Source organism: Alnus glutinosa, chromosome 3 (assembly GCF_958979055.1).
Source record: "Alnus glutinosa chromosome 3, dhAlnGlut1.1, whole genome shotgun sequence".
Classification (NCBI taxonomy): Eukaryota; Viridiplantae; Streptophyta; class Magnoliopsida; order Fagales; family Betulaceae; genus Alnus; species Alnus glutinosa.
In genome coordinates this window covers 11,639,485-11,660,186 of record NC_084888.1, presented here as the reverse complement: position 1 = coordinate 11,660,186, position 20,702 = coordinate 11,639,485, and the positions used below count along the sequence as shown (strand labels likewise).

The 20,702-nt window shown below is 37.7% G+C and overlaps 2 protein-coding genes across 3 annotated transcripts; both read right to left on the bottom strand.

The window, feature by feature from the left end:
• Window positions 1-12,218: 12,218 nt before the first annotated feature.
• On the bottom strand, window positions 12,219-14,180 carry LOC133864362 (jacalin-related lectin 19). Of its 2 annotated transcripts, none has more exons than XM_062300666.1 (2): window positions 14,051-14,180; window positions 12,219-12,985 (listed from the first exon to the last, which is right to left on the bottom strand). In XM_062300666.1, the coding sequence occupies exons 1-2, from the start codon at window positions 14,051-14,053 to the stop codon at window positions 12,419-12,421; spliced, it is 570 nt and encodes a 189-aa protein (XP_062156650.1). In that variant the 5' UTR covers window positions 14,054-14,180; the 3' UTR covers window positions 12,219-12,418. The 2 variants fall into 2 exon arrangements, with proteins under 2 accessions (XP_062156650.1, XP_062156649.1); XM_062300665.1 differs by lacking the exon at window positions 14,051-14,180 and adding an exon at window positions 13,701-13,786.
• LOC133864360 (putative F-box/FBD/LRR-repeat protein At1g78840) lies at window positions 13,924-18,926 on the bottom strand. Its single transcript, XM_062300664.1, has 4 exons — window positions 18,833-18,926; window positions 14,778-16,218; window positions 14,511-14,684; window positions 13,924-14,345 (listed from the first exon to the last, which is right to left on the bottom strand). The coding sequence occupies exons 2-4, from the start codon at window positions 16,188-16,190 to the stop codon at window positions 14,118-14,120; spliced, it is 1,815 nt and encodes a 604-aa protein (XP_062156648.1). The 5' UTR covers window positions 16,191-16,218; window positions 18,833-18,926; the 3' UTR covers window positions 13,924-14,117.
• Between the last annotated feature and the right edge of the window lie 1,776 nt (window positions 18,927-20,702).

Sequence of the window (20,702 nt, the reverse complement as noted above, 5' to 3'; positions counted from 1 at the left end):
TCGGGAGAAACGATCGTGCAAGACCTGTGGGACACCACAGAAATATATGTCGGCCTTCCTATATGATTCGCCAGAACCAAAAAGAAAGATCAAAATTTTGACTGTCATTTTAAGTTGAATTTAATTAATCTTAATCTTAAACAACTACCATAATATAATAATTACTTCATTCCTTTAATTAGTCCGATGACAATTATGTGCTGCACCTGCACGACGAGATATTAGTAAGCAATCTTGCTGGAGGTAGTTTTTTATTTACTTTTGATCTATTGAGAACAGAAATTATTCGTTTATTTATTTATTTATTTTTATTTTTTTCTAGCTTCTTCTTTAGCATCCTAATAAGTACACCAATAGACCATTAATTCAGGATGCAGGTTAGGCTTTTGCATGTTAACAAAATATATATCTGCCTAGCTTGTTAATTTAAGCCATAGTGATCTTATTGCGTCAATTGATTTGGTTAGTTTGATTGATTGTTGTCGGTCTCTATTTTGTTCATTCTTTGAAGATGGCGAACCGTACATACTTAAAGAATGATATTGGACCTCTCAAAAAAACAAAAAAGAATGAATGACGTATAAGTTGAGTCCACCATAAAAAAAAATAATAATAATAATAAAAAAAATAAAAAAAAAAAAACCTTTATAACAAGAATATATAGCACCTCCGCTGGTTCGATCAAATTTGGGCAATATACGGCGACTTTAATTCCAGTGGGAAGCGGTATAAAGTCAACCTCAAGTTATACACAACGTGTTCTTTGAAAATGATATTCAGAAAAACGTTATTCGTAATTCTATATATTAGAAATTAATCATCGATCGCCCAATTAAGTCCATTGCAAGCATCAATTTTCTAAAATAAAAAGTCTTCGCCCAATTAAATGTAATATATTTTATGATTTTGATTTTACATCATGGAAGCATGTGAAAAAGAAAACGAGTGAAAAAAAGGAAACAAAGGATCATGAATACATCAATGGAAAAATTTATAGAGTTGACCGCACACCGATAATTCACTCAATGAACTTGTAAAATGACAAAAAGTGAGTGGAAGAAACCGCCTAGTTATAACACTTCTAAATTAATTAACTTGTAATTAACTAGAAGTACTCTTATTATTTTTTTTTTATTTTTTTTTTAACATGTCCACACAAGAGGGGGAAGGGGGATTCGAACTAACAACTCCCGCTTCATGAGGCGTAGTCCCCAGCCGATTGAGCTACCTCTTGAGGACAAGTACTCCTATTATTACCGCATTATCAAAATACATCTAGTAGAATTGTACAACTGATTTGAGCTTAATTAATTACCTCTATTTTATCCTTTGTGTCCTTTATATATATTCCTTCTTCTTTTGCTCTTCCTTTTTCAATTATCAACATACATTAATAATGCCACAGCTCCTATGATACATGATCCTTTGTAATTTGCCCTCATATCCAAAAAAATTACAAGAATTACATTAATAAACATGTAACTGCAACTACGAGGCCCCGCTCTGCAACCTTGAAATTCCGTGAATAGCTTTACCCAATTTTGTGAATACTTTTACCCACTCTCTTGGCCGGCTGGTACTATGGCCATCTAATATGTAAAATGTTAAAGTGTCCTACATCGCTAAGATTTTTTTCACCTGGGCACTTTATAAGTCATAGTGTTCTCTCCTCTCTCAAGGCGTCTTTTGAGGGTGAGTAAGGCCCATGGACTTTTTACATAGTATCAGAGCTACAGACCTGTGGCCTATAGGATCTTTCCGGTGTCCTTTTGACGACCTTCCGACGAATTTCCGGTGTTCTTCAAGTGATTTTCCGGCGCTCTTTCTTGTGACGGTGCTCTTTCTTGTGACAGTAACCGCTGTTTGGGGATCTTTGTAGCCTTTTGGCAGTCCAATCTGGAACAATAAGTCCAGAAAAAGATTCTCAAGGTACGGGACTTCCCTCCTGTGAAAGAAACTCCGCCGTTCCCTACCTCACGCGCCGTCACGCGCCGCCACCCCTCTTTTTGATTTTATTTTTTGCCTATTTTATTGTGATCTGCGGCTTAATTCATTGGCAAAATTTTGGGACAATGTGGTTTGGCCCTTCACAGGATTAACAGCTAATTTATGTTCTCCGACCATCATTGTAAGTTGCCGCTTGGCCCCTCATGGGATTAACAGATATTTTCCGTTCTCCGACCGTCACTTTCAGCCTTTCTCACTGGCACCGTTTTGATCCAACCATCGGCTGCATTTAAATCTTGCTTCTAATTTCAAACTCAATATTTCAGAATCTTTCACCTTGAGTTTGAGGGGGGATGTTAGAATATATTATTGTCTTTCCTATTATGATTTATTTACTACCTTAATTAGTCTTCTTTCCTACCTTAAATTCTCTAGGGTTTCTTGGTCACTACTCATAGCCTCTCTATATATAGAGTTCTCTTGTAATATGTTAGAATATCAATACTCAATACTATGTAGTCATTAATATATTTTCGCTCTCTCTTACACTCTCTCTCTCTTTCACATATCTTTATTTATTTCATATATACTCAACTTTCTTTCATATATAATGAAAAACATGTAAATCCACGACTTAATAAGGGAATCATTAACGAAACTTAGCCCATGAGATTGTGCGTGCCTGATCAATTGCATATATATCGAGTTTAATTATTTTCGTAAGTGTAATTATTATGGAAAATAAATTTAAATTCAATTGTTTTCTTCATGGACAAAATACATTCAGAAAGAACAATATTAGTGGTCATTTTGAGTTACTGACAATGTCTTTCTCCAATTAAAAGGAAGAAAAAAAAATGAAAATAATAAATATAAATAAATAAAAAAATCCATGAAGAACAAGCACTACATAAAGGAGCAGCTAAGTCCTTCAATTCCAATAATCCTTCCATGCATCACGTTTCACAAACAGATTAAATTAACCCCTGCTTTTATTCACAAGGTTTAGCTTTGCTCTCTTTTAAAAAATTTATTAAGGAAGCAAAAGTTAATATTTTTTCCTTTTTCTTTTCTTTGCACGTAGGCTTATTCTTTGTTACTTTATTTTGAAAATAGTCAAATTCTTTTTAGAGTACAGAGTCAATGGACATAAAAAATGAGTCTGCTATGGAAGGTGACTCAAGCAAAGGAATGAATGAGCACATGGTTCCCGTTCGTGTAAGTAATATAAAGCTCTTTCAAGTCAGGTTATTGCAGGCTATAAGATAAAAATTTATATATTTTAAATTAATTATATTATCTGAATTTCTTGTGGAATATATATATAGAGGTGCTAGAAAATTTCATTATATGCATAATTCTGAACAATATAATGGCAATAAGGGGTCGTTTTGTAAAACTTTTTTTATGGTTTTATTTGCTTTTTCGTAATGATGTGAAATAAAGATGAGAGTAAACAGCACTGTAATCTCTCTCCCCACTCCCCCCACCCCCCCCCCCCCCCCCCCCCCCCCCCCCGCTTTTTGCTTTTTTTCTTTTCATTTTGCAGTACTGTACGTTCCTAAAATCAATGAACAAACACCCTCAGCTGAGGAAGTGATATCCGATTATCAAAGGCTACTAGAAAGGTGTTGTGTTATTTTCCCCCCTTGTTCAGCTGTACTTTCATATTTTTGGGTGTCTGATAACTTTTTTTTATGAGGTAATTTAAAAATAAATAAATAAAAAATAAAAAAATGTTTATTTTAGGTGGTTTGTATTGAAAAGTTGTTTATTAATGTTTTCACTTAAAATATATATATATATATATATATATATATATATATATATATATATATATATATATATATATAGAGAGAGAGAGAGAGAGAGAGAGAGAGAGAGAGAGTGCAAACACACCTGTAGATATCTGCTTAATTGGGTACGTAATTCCGGTCGTATAATGAGGTTGAAATGTTGTATATCTGATGTTAAACATGTTTGGTATTTTTCAGACTGGAATTATATGATCTAGAAGAGAAAAAGGTGAAAGGAGATGGCAATTGTCAGGTAAGTTTCAACTTCAAAGAATGCTTGGGTATATATATATGGGCCATAGGCTTCAGGTTCCTCCATATATATAAGTCAATTTAAAAATGCCGACTACAACAATTGCGGTGCCATTTTTTGAGCTAAGGTCAAAATAGTTCGAAACACTTCCATGCAGGCTATGGGTGTGAAAATTTCATGAGAAATCCACCCCGGATTGTTTGTGCATATGCTTTTTCAACAAATCCGGTTTTGTCCCTTTGAATTGAGTCATTTTCTCTGAATAGAGAAATTATAGAGGCTCTGATCATATCTGTAGAAGTGAAAGTGACGCCACATGGGCAGTTATTCAACATGCTGGTTGCCAAACGGTATAGACTCAAGACTTGTAACTGTTTGGACGGCTACATGTTATTGTGTATAAAATGTCTCATACAATTTCTGACAAAACATCAACAAGAGAGACTATCAAACTTTACAGAAATGTAAAGTGAAGAATAGAGAAAAGACAGAGACGTGCTCAACAAGCTAATGAAGAAGATAATCTTGATCTTCTGTATTGAGTGAATGAACAATATTACATAGAAGAGTATATATATGTACAATCAATTAAGCACGTGTGCTTTAACTAACAGACTAACTTGCAAAGTAATTGCCTTACTGTACTACTTAGAAACTAACTACCAACTCTAGAGTAAAACAGAAACTGTACAGCCTAGCGTCTAAACTCTAATACTCCCCCTCAAGATGAATGGTGGATATCCATAACAGACATCTTGGACAAAAGGCGAGGGAAGATAACACTGCCAAGTGCCTTGGTGAAAATATCTGCAAGTTGATGTTGAGAGGGAACGTGCAATATCTTAATAAGACCAAGTTGAATCTTCTCTCTAATAAAATGACAATCAACATCAATGTGTTTTGTCCTCTCATGAAAAACAGGATTGGAGGCAATATGTAAGGCAATCTGACTATCACAAAACAAAGTAGCAGCTTGAGGATGGGCAATTTGAAGATCATGAAGCAAAGTAAAGAGCCAAAGCAACTCACAAGCAATGGATGCCATCGACCTATACTCAGATTATGCAGAAGATCTAGAAATAGTAAGCTATTTCTTAGACTTCCAAGAAATTAAGGAAGAGCCAAGAAAGACACAAAAACTAGTGATAGATCGGCGAGTATCCAAGCAGCCCGCCCAATCGGCATCACAGAATGCCTTGAGTTTAAAATCAGAATCTGTAGGGAAAAAGAGACCTTGGCCGGGTGCAGCTTTGACATAACGTAAGACACGGTAGGCAGCATCAAGATGGGGCTGCCGAGGAGAGTCCATGACCTGGCTAAGAGTTTGGATTGAATAAGCCCAGTCAGGTCGTGTAATAGTTAAGTATAAGAACCTGCCAATTAAGCGCCTGTATGAACTAGGATCAGATAACAATGAACCAACATCATGAGAGAGCTTCAAATTCTATTCCATGGGAAAAGAAACTAGTTTAGATGCCCGTAAACCAAAATCTTACAGAATTCCCAATAAATATTTTCTTTGAGAAACAAAGATGCCCTTAGTAGAACGAGCAATCTCAAGACCTAAAAAATACCTCAAAGTTCCAAGATCCTTGAGACGAAATCTGTCATTAAGAGTACTAATGAGAGACTTGACAGCAACCAAATCATTGCAAGCAATAGCAATGTCATCAACATAGACCAATAGGACAATAAAAGAAGAGCCCTGAGTTCGGGTGAACAAAGAATAGTCGGCCTTTGACTGGAGAAAACCAAGATCAAGCAAAAAATTAGAAAACTTGGAGAACCATTTTCTAGAAGCCTGCTTTAATCCATAGAGAGACTTGGTTAATCGGCAAACTTTGGACTCCCCCTTAGTCTTAAACCCGGGAGGTAACTCCATATAAACTTCTTCATCTAAGTCACCATGTAAAAATGCAATGTTGACATCTAGTTGATGTAAAAACCAACCCTTAGCTGCATCAATGGCTAGTAATGTCCGAACGGTTGTCATTTTTGCAACAGGAGAAAATGTTTTATAATAGTCTAGCCCTTCACTTTGAGTATACCCTTTTGCAACTAAACAGGCCTTGTACTGTTCTATGCTACCATCAACCTTATACTTAACTTTATACACTCATTTACAACCAATGGGATGTTTGCCAGGAGGCAAATCAGTAACAATCCAAGTATTATTTTCTTCAAGGGTTGCAATCTCTTGAGCCATGGCATCACGCCAATGACTATGTTTAACTGCCTGATGGTAGATCTGAGGTTCAACATCAGAAGAGATGAAAAGACAGAAGTGCTTAAAAGAAGGAGAAAGAGCATCATATGAAACAAAATTAGAAAGGGAAAAAAGAATACCTGAATTATCAGAAGTGAAGTCCTTAGAAACTGATCCGGGTAAGGTAAAAGCCAAGTGGCAGTGATACTGTTGTTTGCTTCTTCCTACTTGTTAATTATGGTTGGTTTATGCACTATGGATTATGCATGATTAATTTTGGGGCACATTGGTTCACCACATGATATTGTTTTTTATTCAAAAAATTCGTGCATATCATTTGTTTGATAAAATGCCTAAGAGAGTTTTTGTTCTTGGTTTGGCATTATTTGTTGTTCTAATTGTTTCATCACCCTCTTGTGAGACTAACTTGTGTTTTTCTTTATAATCTTGCTGGGATAACTTCACAAAAGAATATTGAATTATCGACCATTTTGACGAAAGTATATCAAATTATCAAAACTGTTGAACCGGGGTATTCATGTAGCAAAAACCATCACTTAAGAGTATTCTGTCTAATTTTGACGTTAAAACGTGATAGAACTCAACTCATGTGCAATGCACATGTGTTTTTTAACTCGTTTTACCCCTTTGCCCCTCAATCTCTTAACTTGGACTTGCTCCATCCATGTCCACCATCTGTCTCATCCAAGCAAGATGAAATCTCATCTGACCAGGATCATCACGACGGGATGGCCGATGGGTTTCAGGGGCACCAAACGAGGAGTCGACCACGACTGTGCCGGTTCTGCCAGACTAGACAGCGTGGAGGGTGGTGACAGACTGGTAATTGAGGAGGCAGTGGTCCCAACCGATGACATTGAAGCTGATTGCATGGCGATGCAATCTATTTTTCAATCTATTTTTCACCGCGATGTGACTCACCAACCCTGCAATCTATTTTTCACTCATTACAGGAGATCTCCAAGTTGAAAGTTGTGTTTTACCGAGAAAGAACTGTTGCAAAGAATGGTTCTTGTTGGTTGCTTGTTGTTTGTTGTCCCCTTCCTTTCGGTGAAGGAAGCGGTTGAGAAAAATGGGCTCTGTTCAACTCTTCTACCAACCAAACCAGGGATCCTGATGCAGAGCGAGAAAGACATTGTTATGCGCATGCACTTGTGTCTTGATTGTCTAGAGTGTTCAGGGTGTTCAACACCGAACATGTGAGTGATTGGGTTCATCATGGAACACGTGGTTGGCTCTCATACGGACAGCTGGGGAGTTAAAGACAGTTGAGTGTCATTTTCTGGTTCGCACCTGTAACGTCCCACATCGCCTGGGAATGAGGATGTGCTTATATGTATAAATGCACCATTTATGACACAACGTGTTTTAAAGCCGTGATGGTTATGAACCTATCAGAACTCCGCAGTTAAGTGTGCTTCTGCGAGAGCAATCCCAAGATGGATGACCTCCTAGGAAGTCTGATTTGGGGAGCCAAAAGCGGACAATATTGTGTTATTGGGGGTGGGTCGTTATAAATAGTATCAGAGCCATTGCCCAGCCTGAGATGGTGGGAGCGTGCACAAGCCCAATGAGGGATGCTAGCGGGGACACTCGGTCCAAAGAGAGGGTGATTGTGACGTCCCACATCACCTGGGAATGAGGATGTGCTTATATGTATAAATGCACCATTTATGACACAACGTGTTTTAAAGCTGTGATGGTCATGAACCTATCAGAACTCCGCAGTTAAGCGTGCTTCTGCAAGAGCAATCTCAGGATGGGTGACCTCCTGGGAAGTCTGGTTTGGGGAGCCAAAAGCGGACAATATTATATTATTGCGGGTGGGTCATTACAGCACATGGTGTAGGTTTAGTCCGACAACAAAATAAACAAAAAAAACATAGGAGTCGCTGCGTACTTCAATGGAAGCTATAGCTTTTCCTTTGAAAATTCATATCAGCTCAAGCCTGAGTCCACCATAAAAGGTGTGATATCCAAAGACAGGATCAAGAATTTGAAGGGTGTGAGTGTCAAGGTGCTTTTGTTGTGGCTCGACATTGTGGAAGTGGTTCACAACGATGACGAGCTCCAGTTCTCTGTGGGAATTGTTTCGGCTGACTTTTCGGTGGAGAATTTTGTGGAGGGTCCGCACTATGGGTATGGATTGGACTCTATCAAATCCAATGATTTTCTGTCTTCTTTTTAGGTTTGAAAATACATTGAGGAGAGGCCAGGTTCACATCAACAGCTTGCATGTGTGCAACTAATGTACTTCGACTCGTCTCCAACTAATGATTCGAGAAGCTGCTCAGTGGATTGATTTGGCTGTGTTGTCTCCAACGGCTAGTAGCCGTTAGGCACTTGTGTGGTCTCCAACGGCTACAGGCGCCTATGGTGTCTCCAACGGGTTGGACATTAGAAAGACCATCGGAGTCTTTGAGAGAGGTGTTGGGTCGTGGACTGCTGGCCAAGGTGTAACGACGGTGGACCGGTAATGGCAGGAGGAAGGTCACTGGAGGCGGCATAAGGTTGTACGTGACTTTTGGTCATGGAATTTGGCGTGAACGGGTGCAATTATATTGTCTCTGCGCATTAGTTTCACCTTCCAATCCTCTCCCTATGTGGAGGCACGCGCCATGTCCGCGATCCTCCTCCGCAAGGAGCTCACGCTCGACGAGTCCTATCTCTGGCCACAACTCAGCGCTACCACTTAACCCTCGATCAAGTCTATCCTCCTCTCCTCTATCCAGTGCGAGGACTCCAAGTACATCTCCAAGAAGCTTTGCGACACCATTTCGGAGCTTGCCTCTGGGATTTGGCCAAATAATTGCTGGCCGAGTTGCTTCCGTTCATGTTCCAATGCGTCTCATCTGATTCCCCAAAGATGCAGAAATTGGCGTTCCTGATCTTCGCACAGCTCTCGCAATACATAGGTGACACGCTGACACACATCAAGCCCCTCGAAGCCGTGTTTTTGTAGTGCTTGACGGCATCGCCGAGTTCGGATGTCAAGATCGCGACGCTCAACGCTGCGATCAATTTTCAGGTTTACGGGCGATCTTGTCTCTTATTCGGAAAATGCGCCGAAGCTCCAACAAGACCGGGGGAACTACAAAAATGGTTGTTAACTTCAAGAGCCGACGAGGATGGCGCTACCTCCACACGGGCGGAAAGGCGGTCATCTTAGCTCTCGTTTAAAAAATATTTGGAATATTATGAGAGTGACACACGTGAGGGGCATAATAGGAAGTTTAAAAAATAAATATCACGTGCATCACACGTGAGTTGGGTTCCGTCACATTTTAACGCCAATACCAGACGGAATGCCCTTAAGTGATGATTTTTGATACATGAATACCTCGGTTTGACAGTTTGATAATTTGGTATCCTTCAGTCAAAACGGCCGATAATTCGATACCATTTTGTAAAGTTATCCCTAATCTTGCGTGTTTTAGGGTTTTTTTTTTTTTTTTGGTGGGATGTTTTCAAATATGTCTACTCTCCACACCGACTCTCAAGGTCGCATCCACAAGAGGTCAAGGGAAGAAGTTGGTGTTGCTATTGAACGTATCAATTCTAGAACCATTGTCATTGAGCGTGGAGTTTTAAGGCCGGACATCAAAGTGGCTCCATTTGATTTTATCTACCATACCTTTCATGAGAATGGTTAGATGAGCCTGTTCGATGCTGGGAATATCTATCCAAGGCTCGTGTATGAGTTTTACAAAAATTTGAAGGTTGACAACATGCACCAGATGTTCCCTCGTTTGGAAATAAAAGTTTGTGGCATTTCACTGCACATCAATGCCAAGTCAATCAGCGAAGTCACCGGCATCTCGATCTCTCATGCTCTTGGTATACCTTTTCCTGAGTCAATGACTCTGCCTTCAAGGGAGGAACTTATGAGCTGCTTTACTCCCAAATGAGCAACTGTTTGGGAAGAAAGCAAGAACAATATTCCCATTGGCTGGCTTCAGTCTCCTCAGCAATTACTGGCTCAGATAGTCATGCAAAACATCTGGCCTATTTCCCGCCACAGTGATGTTTCACTAAATAGGGCACGATTGATCTATGCCATAATCAACAGGGTTCCTTTCTGCATGTGCAAACACGTCATCATGACTATGATAGAGATGCAGGTGGATAATCAGATTGACCTGCCTTTTGGAGGACTTGTCATGAAGATCTTCAAAAATAAGCTGACCAACATCCCTGCAAATGAGCCTGTGGATATGCTTAACTGACCTTTTGGGAAACAAACTGTGATGAAGTCTAATGCTCAGCTTAATCAGTTACAGGCACAGGATGATCCAGATCCTCCAACTCCAGCAGCTCCTTCAGTTGCCTCTTTTCTCACATGTTGAGCCTTCAAGTGATGCAGTTTTGAGTATGCTGACTCAAATCATCGATCGGCTGCAATCGATGGATACCCAGATGACTGATCAGTTTCAATCCGTGGATAACCGGATGATCTCCTTTGATGATCGATTTCAATCTCTAGATCAGTGCTTTTAGATCATGGAGGTAGACGTGGCACAAATTAAGATTAATGTACGGAACACTCTCCGTGAAATACTTCCAGAAGATCAGCGAGATCAAGTGCAATGACACTTGTTTTTATTTTGTAATAGTTGATAAACTAATTTTATACTGTTGAATTGTTTCAATTATTTGGGACTTAATTATTCTATTTACCTTTTGTCCTTTTGTAACAAAAATGAGGAGTAATTTTAATTTGGGTCATAATCGTTTTTGTCTTAGAATGGCCAAAGAGAGAGTTTGTTGGTTTTTATTTATTGGCTATATTTTGTCGACCAAAATGTTACCATATCAGGGACTCCGTATTTCCAGAAGACTTCAAAAATAATATTGCAAGAATATTAATCAAGATAGGAAAGGGATGAATAAGGCAAGATGTACAATGTATTTCTCAAAGAAGGAAAAAATTTGGTAAAGGAAATATTCTTAAGACTTTACAAAATCAAAAAAGTTGATTTCCCTACAACCCGTTGGACAGCCAAAAGCAACGTCCGGATGCCAGTCACAGAAAGTCAATGTTCAATACCTGTCCAAATGGCCCAGCGATCACGAGCCATAGAGAGCTCCTGTTTACAAGGATGTCTGAACGCAAAAGTGAAGATTGCTAACAGATGAGCCTTTTTATGCAACTGTCCAAACGCTAGGGTAAGCCGTTCGGACGCCCTTAGCAAAATATGAAGTTGTTGTTTCCTGTCCGAACACCCGATGTCCTGTCCGAACGCCGCCGCCTAGAAATCTGTTCCTAACTTGTTTTAAGATTTCCAGGGCCTATTTAAAGGGGTTTATAGGCAGTGTTATTGTAATAATTCTAGTAGAGAATTCCAGTGTGCTAAGAGAAGAGTATTTAGGCATAAACGTTCATATATATTTCTCTTAGAGTTTTATTTGTGTTGTAACCGTTCAATCGTTGAGGCCTAACTAGAGTAGAGTTCTAGTTAAAGAAGTCAATTGAAAAACTTTCCAGACAGGTCTGGGAGAGAAGCAAACAAGTAGACACTAGTTAAAATTCAAGATATGACTACTGCATAAGGTTGTGAGTACAAACTTCTTGTAACTAGTTATTTCTTTTGTTAATTGATTTTTTGAATTTGACTATCCAGAGTGATTTTTCTCTTTAGTGCAAAGAGTTTTCACTTCGTAACCAAATATCTGTGTTTTGTCTCTTTACTACTTTTATATTTGGTTATCTGTTTGGTTGCGGTTATCTAGGAGTCTAGATTTATTTTCAAGATTAATAGTAAAAAGAGATTTAGTTAATTAGAAGAAAAAAAAAATAGATTTAGTTAATTAGGAAAAAAAAAAAAAAAAGAATTCGTTAGATCCTTTCTTTACAAAAATTAAAAAAATTTCAAATATTTTTTTAACAATATGTAATCCTCACCTCCAATTGTGTAACTATCATCACTTCCAACTTCTAGTGAATTCCCGACTATAGATGAAAGGGCAAGAAAGAATAAGAGAGAATAGGACACAATTAAAACAGGAAAACATCGCAAAATGCAAAAATATGATTGATTTAATCATTTAAATTATATTATAACAATTATATCCATTCATTTTAATACAAATAAAAGTAGTTGATATAATAAAACACATTAAGTAGCTAGTGTACAAGATAGAATTATATTATAATTTATTTATTTTAAGCATGAGCTAGCATTGCCGGCACTTTAATTAGGTGTTAGCTTTATTTTCACCGTCCACGGAGGCATAAGGTTTTGAAACAGTGCTTGTGAGCTTTTTAAGACCCTTTTGAAACCTTTGAAAGAGTTTTGTTGTTTGGACACGGGATAAACGGAATCCGATTGCGTCCAGGTGCCAACCGCTTCTTCCGTTGAGGCCCACGATTATTCCTCCGTCCATTGAAAATGTGAACGGCGTCCCTTCTTCGACTCCGTAAGGCCCAAATGTTCTTCTGTTGCTCTTGAGTGTGAGTGATCGGATCACCGGGCCGCCGCCATGCACCACTGGACAATAGTGGCCACTCACACTCGTTAGGAACTCCTCTGGGCACTGCAGCTTAATCTCAGCCGTTTGATTGCCTCCAATTCCTCCATGCTTTTCCGCTGTGACGGGCTTCCCATTCTTATCATAGACCACACGGATTGAGTCGATGCAACGGTCATAAACAAGCGTGATTTCTCTCACCCCATCGTCCCAGCTGGTCCCACCATTTCCACCCCATGGTCCCAGCAATATTATGCTCTTCTTTTTCCCATTTCCACGATCCTTTCCACTTTCCTAAAAAAACATTCTCGTATGGAATGTTAATTTTATGTACTCCAAATTTTTTTAATTACATATAAATATAAAAATAAACTGAAAGATCAAAATGCCTACTCCATCTTATAAAATGGGAGTAGAACTGCAGAAGTGACATTATATATATATATATATATATATATATATATATATTAATCCTCATGGAATTTTATCTTTTATTGTCATAAAAAGATGAGATTGGGGTCATTGCCATTGTGAGCAAAAATATAATGAATTTTTTTTATATAATTATGCTCATGTAACTTCACAAACGAATCTTACATATAACAAGATGAAGAGTGATTTAGATGACATAAAAGAAGCACAATAAAATATAAAAAATAAAAATAAAAAGAAAGAAAAGGATGTAGCTTATCCAAAATTTCTTTAGCTATGGACTTAAAATTCTTGTATAGTATGGATTCAAGCTCAACTAAAGATAACATCAGGAAAGAAAAAAATAAGAGAAGAGTAAAAGGATGTCCCAAAAAGAAAACATTCTTGGTTGCTTTGGCCAAAGGGACATCGGATGAGGATGGTTTCAAAGAAGAGGCAGAAGAGGAGTCTTTAAGAGTGAATGAAACTTATGTAAAACAATATTCATAAAAAATAAATAAATAAATAAAGATGAAAAAATAGGCAAAAATAGTCCAAGATATTAAGAAATTATAGAAAAATAAAAATGATTTCTTACCATATAAATTGGTATGAGTGGGAAGAGGAGATGCTGGTCGTAGAGCTTAACAGAAGGTATGGGAGAGAGTTGTGAAATGTGGTGGAAAAGTGAGATGCTATAAATACAGAGGAGGAGTGGGAGAACTCTTGCGGTATCTGATTCTATTTCCAGCACTATCTAAAGACTGGCTAGGAATTATGCTTTTGCTTTAAACATATATAATATTTTGGTTCCAAGTTGATAATGCCAATAACCGCTTACCTTTTTCTAAAATAACAATCCAATTAAATTACTCAAACCCCATGAGTTCAAAAAATCCACCCAAAAAAAAAAAAAAAGAGTTTAAACGTTTGAGTCTGGCTTCGTACCATTTCTTCTGTTCTAGGTAAAAACAACTCAGCCACGACTGAACCAACAACCTCTCCCTCCACCCCTTTAACTATGGCGGGAGCCCCAGCATAATCTATAGCTAGTTGTCTGGGACAGCATACTTGGAGATGATTTCAACCAAGCAATACAGTCAGATGGCCTTTTATCGGCAGCTGCTTCAAAGTTCTTAAGCTTGACGTCCTTCAGAAAGTGCCTCCAACATTTATTATTTCGAGTGTTGTATGAGCAGCATCTTGGATTTTCTTCTCTGTCCATTATCTTTCGATATACCAACTGCATTATCAGATGAACAACAACAGGGAACACAGTTAAACAATATGCCTCCAGAAGGAACAATTTCTACGTTCATTCTTTCACAGTACATGTTCAGTCAAGTCGAAGGCGGGTAACAATGTCATCATGTTACAAGAAGTGTAGCTCTGTAAGACACTATCATACCTTGTTGAATTCACTGCTAGAAGATGACACTATTGATAGGGTCTCTGGGTGCCATGTCCTCAACAAATTATCTAATAAATCTTCAAAGCTCATTGATGGTCTGATTATTTCAATCTTAAGACCACGAAATGGAGGGAGCAAGATTTCTCTCAATTCTTCATATATAATGATATTCTACATTGACAATGGCAAACAGGAATTTTCTTAGGGTCAGAAGTAGTAAGTTCACAAAGAATCATATTTTTTCGTAAGTTAAGAGGAAAATACCTTTTTGGAGCGGACAACCAATTTTAAGCCATTGCAATTGTTGAACTTTGCAAGAAATTCTCTCAATCTAGCAAACCATAGAACATCAGCATTTACAAGGCGCAATTCATTGCTAGCTCTGTATACTGGGTCAAAAGAAAGTTTGGCCTCCTTTAGACATGAAGGATTCGGTAAAAAAATAGGCATCCTATTACCCTTATACTCGAATGAAGAAAGATTTGGAGTATCTATGTCTGCCTCTATTAGATTTCTGCACCCTCTCAAGGCAAGTCTTTCAAGCCGTATACTCGAAATTGTTATATTCTTCAATTTATTGCATTTGCTGAGGTCCAATTTCTCAAGGAGAGGAAAACTAGCACACAGATCTTGAAACATTTTGTCTGTCATGTTGGCATCCTCCAATGTCAGTCTTTTTAGAGATACACAAGCAGCCAAGTCAATTTTGCAGGGCATGGATTTTTCCATGAAATACCAAAATGTTTGAAGATTTGGAACTTTAATTTCGATATTTTTTAGTCCATGGCAGTGGTGCACCTCAAACCTATCAAGTTTTAGAAGACCTGAAACCCGCAGATCTTTCAACCCTGTGCAACGTATGAATCTCAAATCCTCAATTAAAGGGCAGCTGGAGATCAGATCCTCGATTGTCTGTTGATCAGCAAAGAGGTCTCGTAGATACAGTTTTTGAAGCTGTGGAAGCTTTATATCACCAAGAGATAACAAACTACATCCGCATAACCTTAATCCAGTTAATGTTGTTGTAGCAAAAACGGTGTGGGGTAATCTATAATATACAACTTTCCCGACAACATGGAGATCTAGCTCTTTCATGTTGTTTTCAATTGCAACATTAATCCACCGATCCAGATGCCGGCCTAGTTCAAAATCACAAGAGGTAATATATAGCACCAATTTATGTATACTTAATTTTCGCTGCAGGTGGCTCTTCACAGAGTTGTCAACAAAGTCCTTGAAGGCCTTCCTCGTGTTCCTCGTATCCAGATATCCCTCCTGTTCTTGGATCTTCCGCTGGTCAAATTTCAAAATGGAGAATGAAATCCATATATCTCTCCACCTTTTGGACAAGACACTTGTTCGAGCTGCATCTTTTGCATTACGAAGGAGAGAGAGGATGTAATGGATGATGTGTTCAGGCAACTGGCTGATCCGATCCATGGATTCAACTCTTTGGTCCATGATGTTTAAATCTTCTCTGCTTTGCTTCTTTCTGAGCGCAACACTCTCATCAATTGTGTTGAAACCTTTTCTCTTTCGCTTTCTTCGAACACTAGGTGCTTGTGAGACCAAATCCATAGGGATGGTTCTCTGATTGACAGTGATGGTATCTCTTTTCTCTTCCCCACTAGACAGTTTCTTCTTCATACTTTTCTGGAGGACTCTCTTCAGCATCATTTCTATTCCACTTCTAGGATCCTGCTTGCTGTAGTGTTATGTTACATTAGGCTAAAATTTCCCCCTCATGAAAATAATATTTATGAAAAGAAAAAAGAAATAACTGAAAACAATTACCATAAATACTATCATCACAAACTTTTACCCATTCTGTTTTAAAGAAAGACTCCAGTATAAACAAACTAATATGATCGCAACTCTGAACCTTGTGATTCACACGTTCAAGATTATCAAAATTTAATAATAACATTGTGGTGAAGCTTGTGACATAAAAATTATTTGGAAAGATTTATTCAAGGTCTATATAAGGATTTTTAACACATAATGCTTAATTAATCAATCCACCTAAATATATCACAAGATAGATAACTACATTTTATAACCCTCAATCCAGAAAAGAAATATATACGTGTCACCTTATTACTAATTGTAAATAATGATAGAGTTGAGGGCCGCTTGCCCAAAAGATTTAAAAAACAATTGAAGCAGGTTTCAATGTATTCTACTTTTCCATGCTTCTTGCAACTAAGTCAGATACAACCATTTATCTGTACAGGAAAATACATGCAATAACACCCTCTATCACTATTCTCAATAAATACCAATAATATGCATGGTCCTTAGAATTTGGGGGGGGGGGGGGGGGGGGGGGGGAGACAAAGCCTCCCCAGATTCATAGAATCACAGACTACATGTGGTATACTTTAAAGACAGCAACAAGTGTCCTCGAATATGTAAAAACACATTGAAATTAACTCCTCAGAATGAGCCAATAACTGATGTTAGTCTTAAAAATTATGAGTCCCATAGCAGAATCAAAACACCAATAAACAATTTAAGGTCTCTAATACAAGTACATAATAAATCAGACTTAAGTTTCAAAAACACAGTAGACAAGAAACCCAGTGATGCCAATTAGGCAACAGAACAAAGAGTTCCGCCAAAATATAAAAGGAGATTAACATGGAGGGATGATTGTTTTCTTATGGGTTTACAACAAAATTGATTGTGAAATCTACAAGAAAAATACTTCTGCAATCACACTTGCTAGCAACGAAACTAAGGTTAGCTGCATGGTTCAAGCTCAGCATATTACTCTATTTTCTTTGTAGCATAACCTTTGCAAAAGTTTTCGTACAGAACCCATGTTATAGGTCTTCCTGAAGTCTTTAACATCTGGAATTTCAAATGCAAGCTAAAGACAAGAAATATACCTACCAATCCTAGATTGCATTATGAGTTGATAAAGCAAGACTAGAATTTCTTTTCAGAAAGAAGTCTGAAAAGAAATTACCGCACTATTAGGTAAAAATAGTGCACATGGGTTGGACAAAACTAAAATATTTCTTGGGTTAACCTTCTGTGCCCCTTTTGGGGTTCTTTCAGTAGTAGCTTTTATTACTTATAAAAATCTATTTGGTAAGAAAACTTTTCCAAAAACTGGATTTAGTAAGATACAGTACATCACTTTGAACTGGTGAAGCTACTCTACTGGAAAGTAACAAAATGTCCATGCTAAAAAGCACTACTATAATGAATAAGATGGTTTTACAGTTTAAAAAACTCAACTACCATATATGCCTTGCTAACTTGCCCAAAAATCATACACGCACACTCGATACAAATTATTGGAAAAAGCCCCATTAAGAAATAGATGTTGGACGTCTAATGTCAGAATCCTCTGCTGCTAGAGCAATTGGGCTTACGCCAATTTCCCCAAATATAACCAATGCTGGAAAATCCATTGAAAATGCAACATCCTATAATCTCAAACTAGAAATTTTGCTGAAATAACGTTCTTCTAAAAAAAAAGTATAATTTCAAAAGCAGAAAAATAAAAAATTAACATATATGAATTTCCTAAAATATATTTCTTATTTACATTAACTCTCCTTTCAGTCCCTTCAAATATTTTAATGTTCTCCACGCCTCCTACAAACATAAAACCTCAACTCAGACAAGCTAAGACTATGTTTGAACCACTGTATCTTTGAGGACCGTGAAAGGACTTTAGAGGAGATTAAGTCTCGATTAATTTTTTTTAAAAAAAAAAAAAGACTCAACCAACCAATGTATTTCTAGAAAATAAAAAAATAATAATCTCAAGACTCCCAATTTTCCCAAGGAAAACTAGACTGAGAGGCTTCAAGTTAAATTTATTACCTTGACTTTTTTGGACGACGAGTAGAAATTTGATATACGTACAGTTAACTACAGATTATACAGTGTTAACGCCAGGGTAAATCCCGAACACTCGAACTGCCAAATACCGAAACACTAGGTCAATCAGGACTTGAATCTAGACCAACAATGTGGGAGCACACCCATTTCGCAATTGAGACGATCCTAGGAACAAATTTATTGCCTTTGACGTGAATTTCATTAAAAAAATAAAATAAAAAAAATAAAATCTATAAGCAATCGCATGAAATTCAAATGGGCAGGCGTCAATTTTGTCAATGGGGTCCCGAACAACTAAGAAACAAAATTTTCACTTTCACTTTCTTTTCTTTACCTATAGTTTCTAGGGAACCAAACAAAGCATCATCAACCATCAAAAGATAAAATGAAACCTTTTTAGAATTGCAAATTCAAATAAATACATGCATACATGCATACGAGCACCAACCGAGGAAAGTTACCTCGCGGAAAAGGGACGGCCTCTGCCGCGGAGAGATCAGCGAGAGCGAGAGAGAGAGGGATGAGCAAAGTATCTGTGTTCACATGTATTGACGCGGACAAGCGTACGGTTATTGGATTGTTTGGAGTCTTTGGACGATGTAATTGGGCCTAACTTTTGAAGCCCATTATGAACTTTTGGGGCCTCACGCTCATAATAATTAGGAAGAGAGCTGCTTCTGCGGGGTTGTGGTACAAATCCACACTTCAACACCATAAGCTTATCCCACCAAACTAAAAGAAGATGAAAACAGTGAATTGTTTTACATTGTTCTTGTCCTCACAATCAGTAGACAAAGACCATTTCCCATTCAAGAGATGTTGTTACCATGTAAAATATTGGTGAATAATACGGAATTGAAAAGATAGAGTTTTAAAAAATTAAGACACAGATTTATGTGGTTCACTAATGTGTTTACGTCCACAGGAATGCAGTTATATCTCAATATACGATTTATGGTTACAGCATAACATATTTATAACAAAACTCTATGTTCAGTTCACTCCGCTATGCTCTGACAACTTGGTCTTTATACTAGCATCTCGCATTACCTCAATGCCTAAGAAAATATGAGACATTTGTTCCAACAAGAGAAAACCACCCCACTGAGCCACCAGCCCACTGGCCATCAGAAGGTTCTTTGCGTAAGAGTAGCAGCTCTGTAAGACAAAACTCTTGTCTTTCCCATTCAGACAAAAACTCTTCTTTGAATGAGAAGGAGAAGAGTTTTGTGATACCTTGAGGAGTAATCGTGTGTTTATCTGTTTATTTGATTTGATCTAATATGCTGATGTGTTTAAAAGTTATTCTTAATTAGAAAATAATAGGTGTATGAGAGTACATGATTCGAAAGATAAACACTGAAAAGTTAGATCTCAAACTCAAAATTTAGTAGGCAAAAATGGATTTGGCTTACGTGTCATATATGGGTGTAATTCCAAACCAGTTATAACCGGTCGGGAAATCGGTTTGGTACGCGGTTATTTATAACCGGGTAACCGAGTACCAGGAGCCGAAGTCGAAGCCAGTTATTAATTTCCTAGACACCTGATTATAACCAGATAACCAGCTCCGAGTGTATAATATATTTAAAAAAAAAAAAAAAAAAAATTCCCCCTACCCTTTACTCTAATACTACACCATTTTCCTATTTCCGCCTTTTCTTTCTAACTTTCTATTCCCACTTCTCACCCTTATGCCGCACGCCCTGCCCCCTCCTTCTTCCTCTTCACAGTTCTTCACTCTTCAACTCAAGCCCTTCACTTCAAGCTTCTTCTTCTTCTTCGGCCTTACACGGTATACACCCCTTGTAACACCCCAGTCCTATATTGGGAAGAGATAAATAACTCACATAGAGTGAGTGATTTATAAAAGATAGATGAGTACTAAGTCCCACATTGCCTAATTACTAGGTGAAACTGGGCTTTATAAGCGATTCTAGGGAAAGCTTCAAATCGACTAGTCATTTTGGGGTGATAGCGCAGATGTGGCTAGCGTTTTTCCTTCGGTCGTTTCACCCCTTCACCCAGAATCACTCAATCACCCTTCGGCCAAATCAATCTTCATCTTTGATCTTTCTCACCCTTACTGACTTCATCTTTCTCTATTTCTCAACAAATCTGTTGATTTCTGAAGCAGACGGTTAGGTTTGATCTGGTTCATTTTTTTTTGTAGATTTGTTTTTTAAATCTGGTTCATTTTTAAAAGCTATTCAGATCACAAGCATGCGGTGTCCAACTTTTCAAAGCACAAAGTGTTACAACACAATGAGGTCTTGGATGTCGACAAAAAGAACAAAGACGACTTGCATTGGTTGGATGAAAAATTCAAAT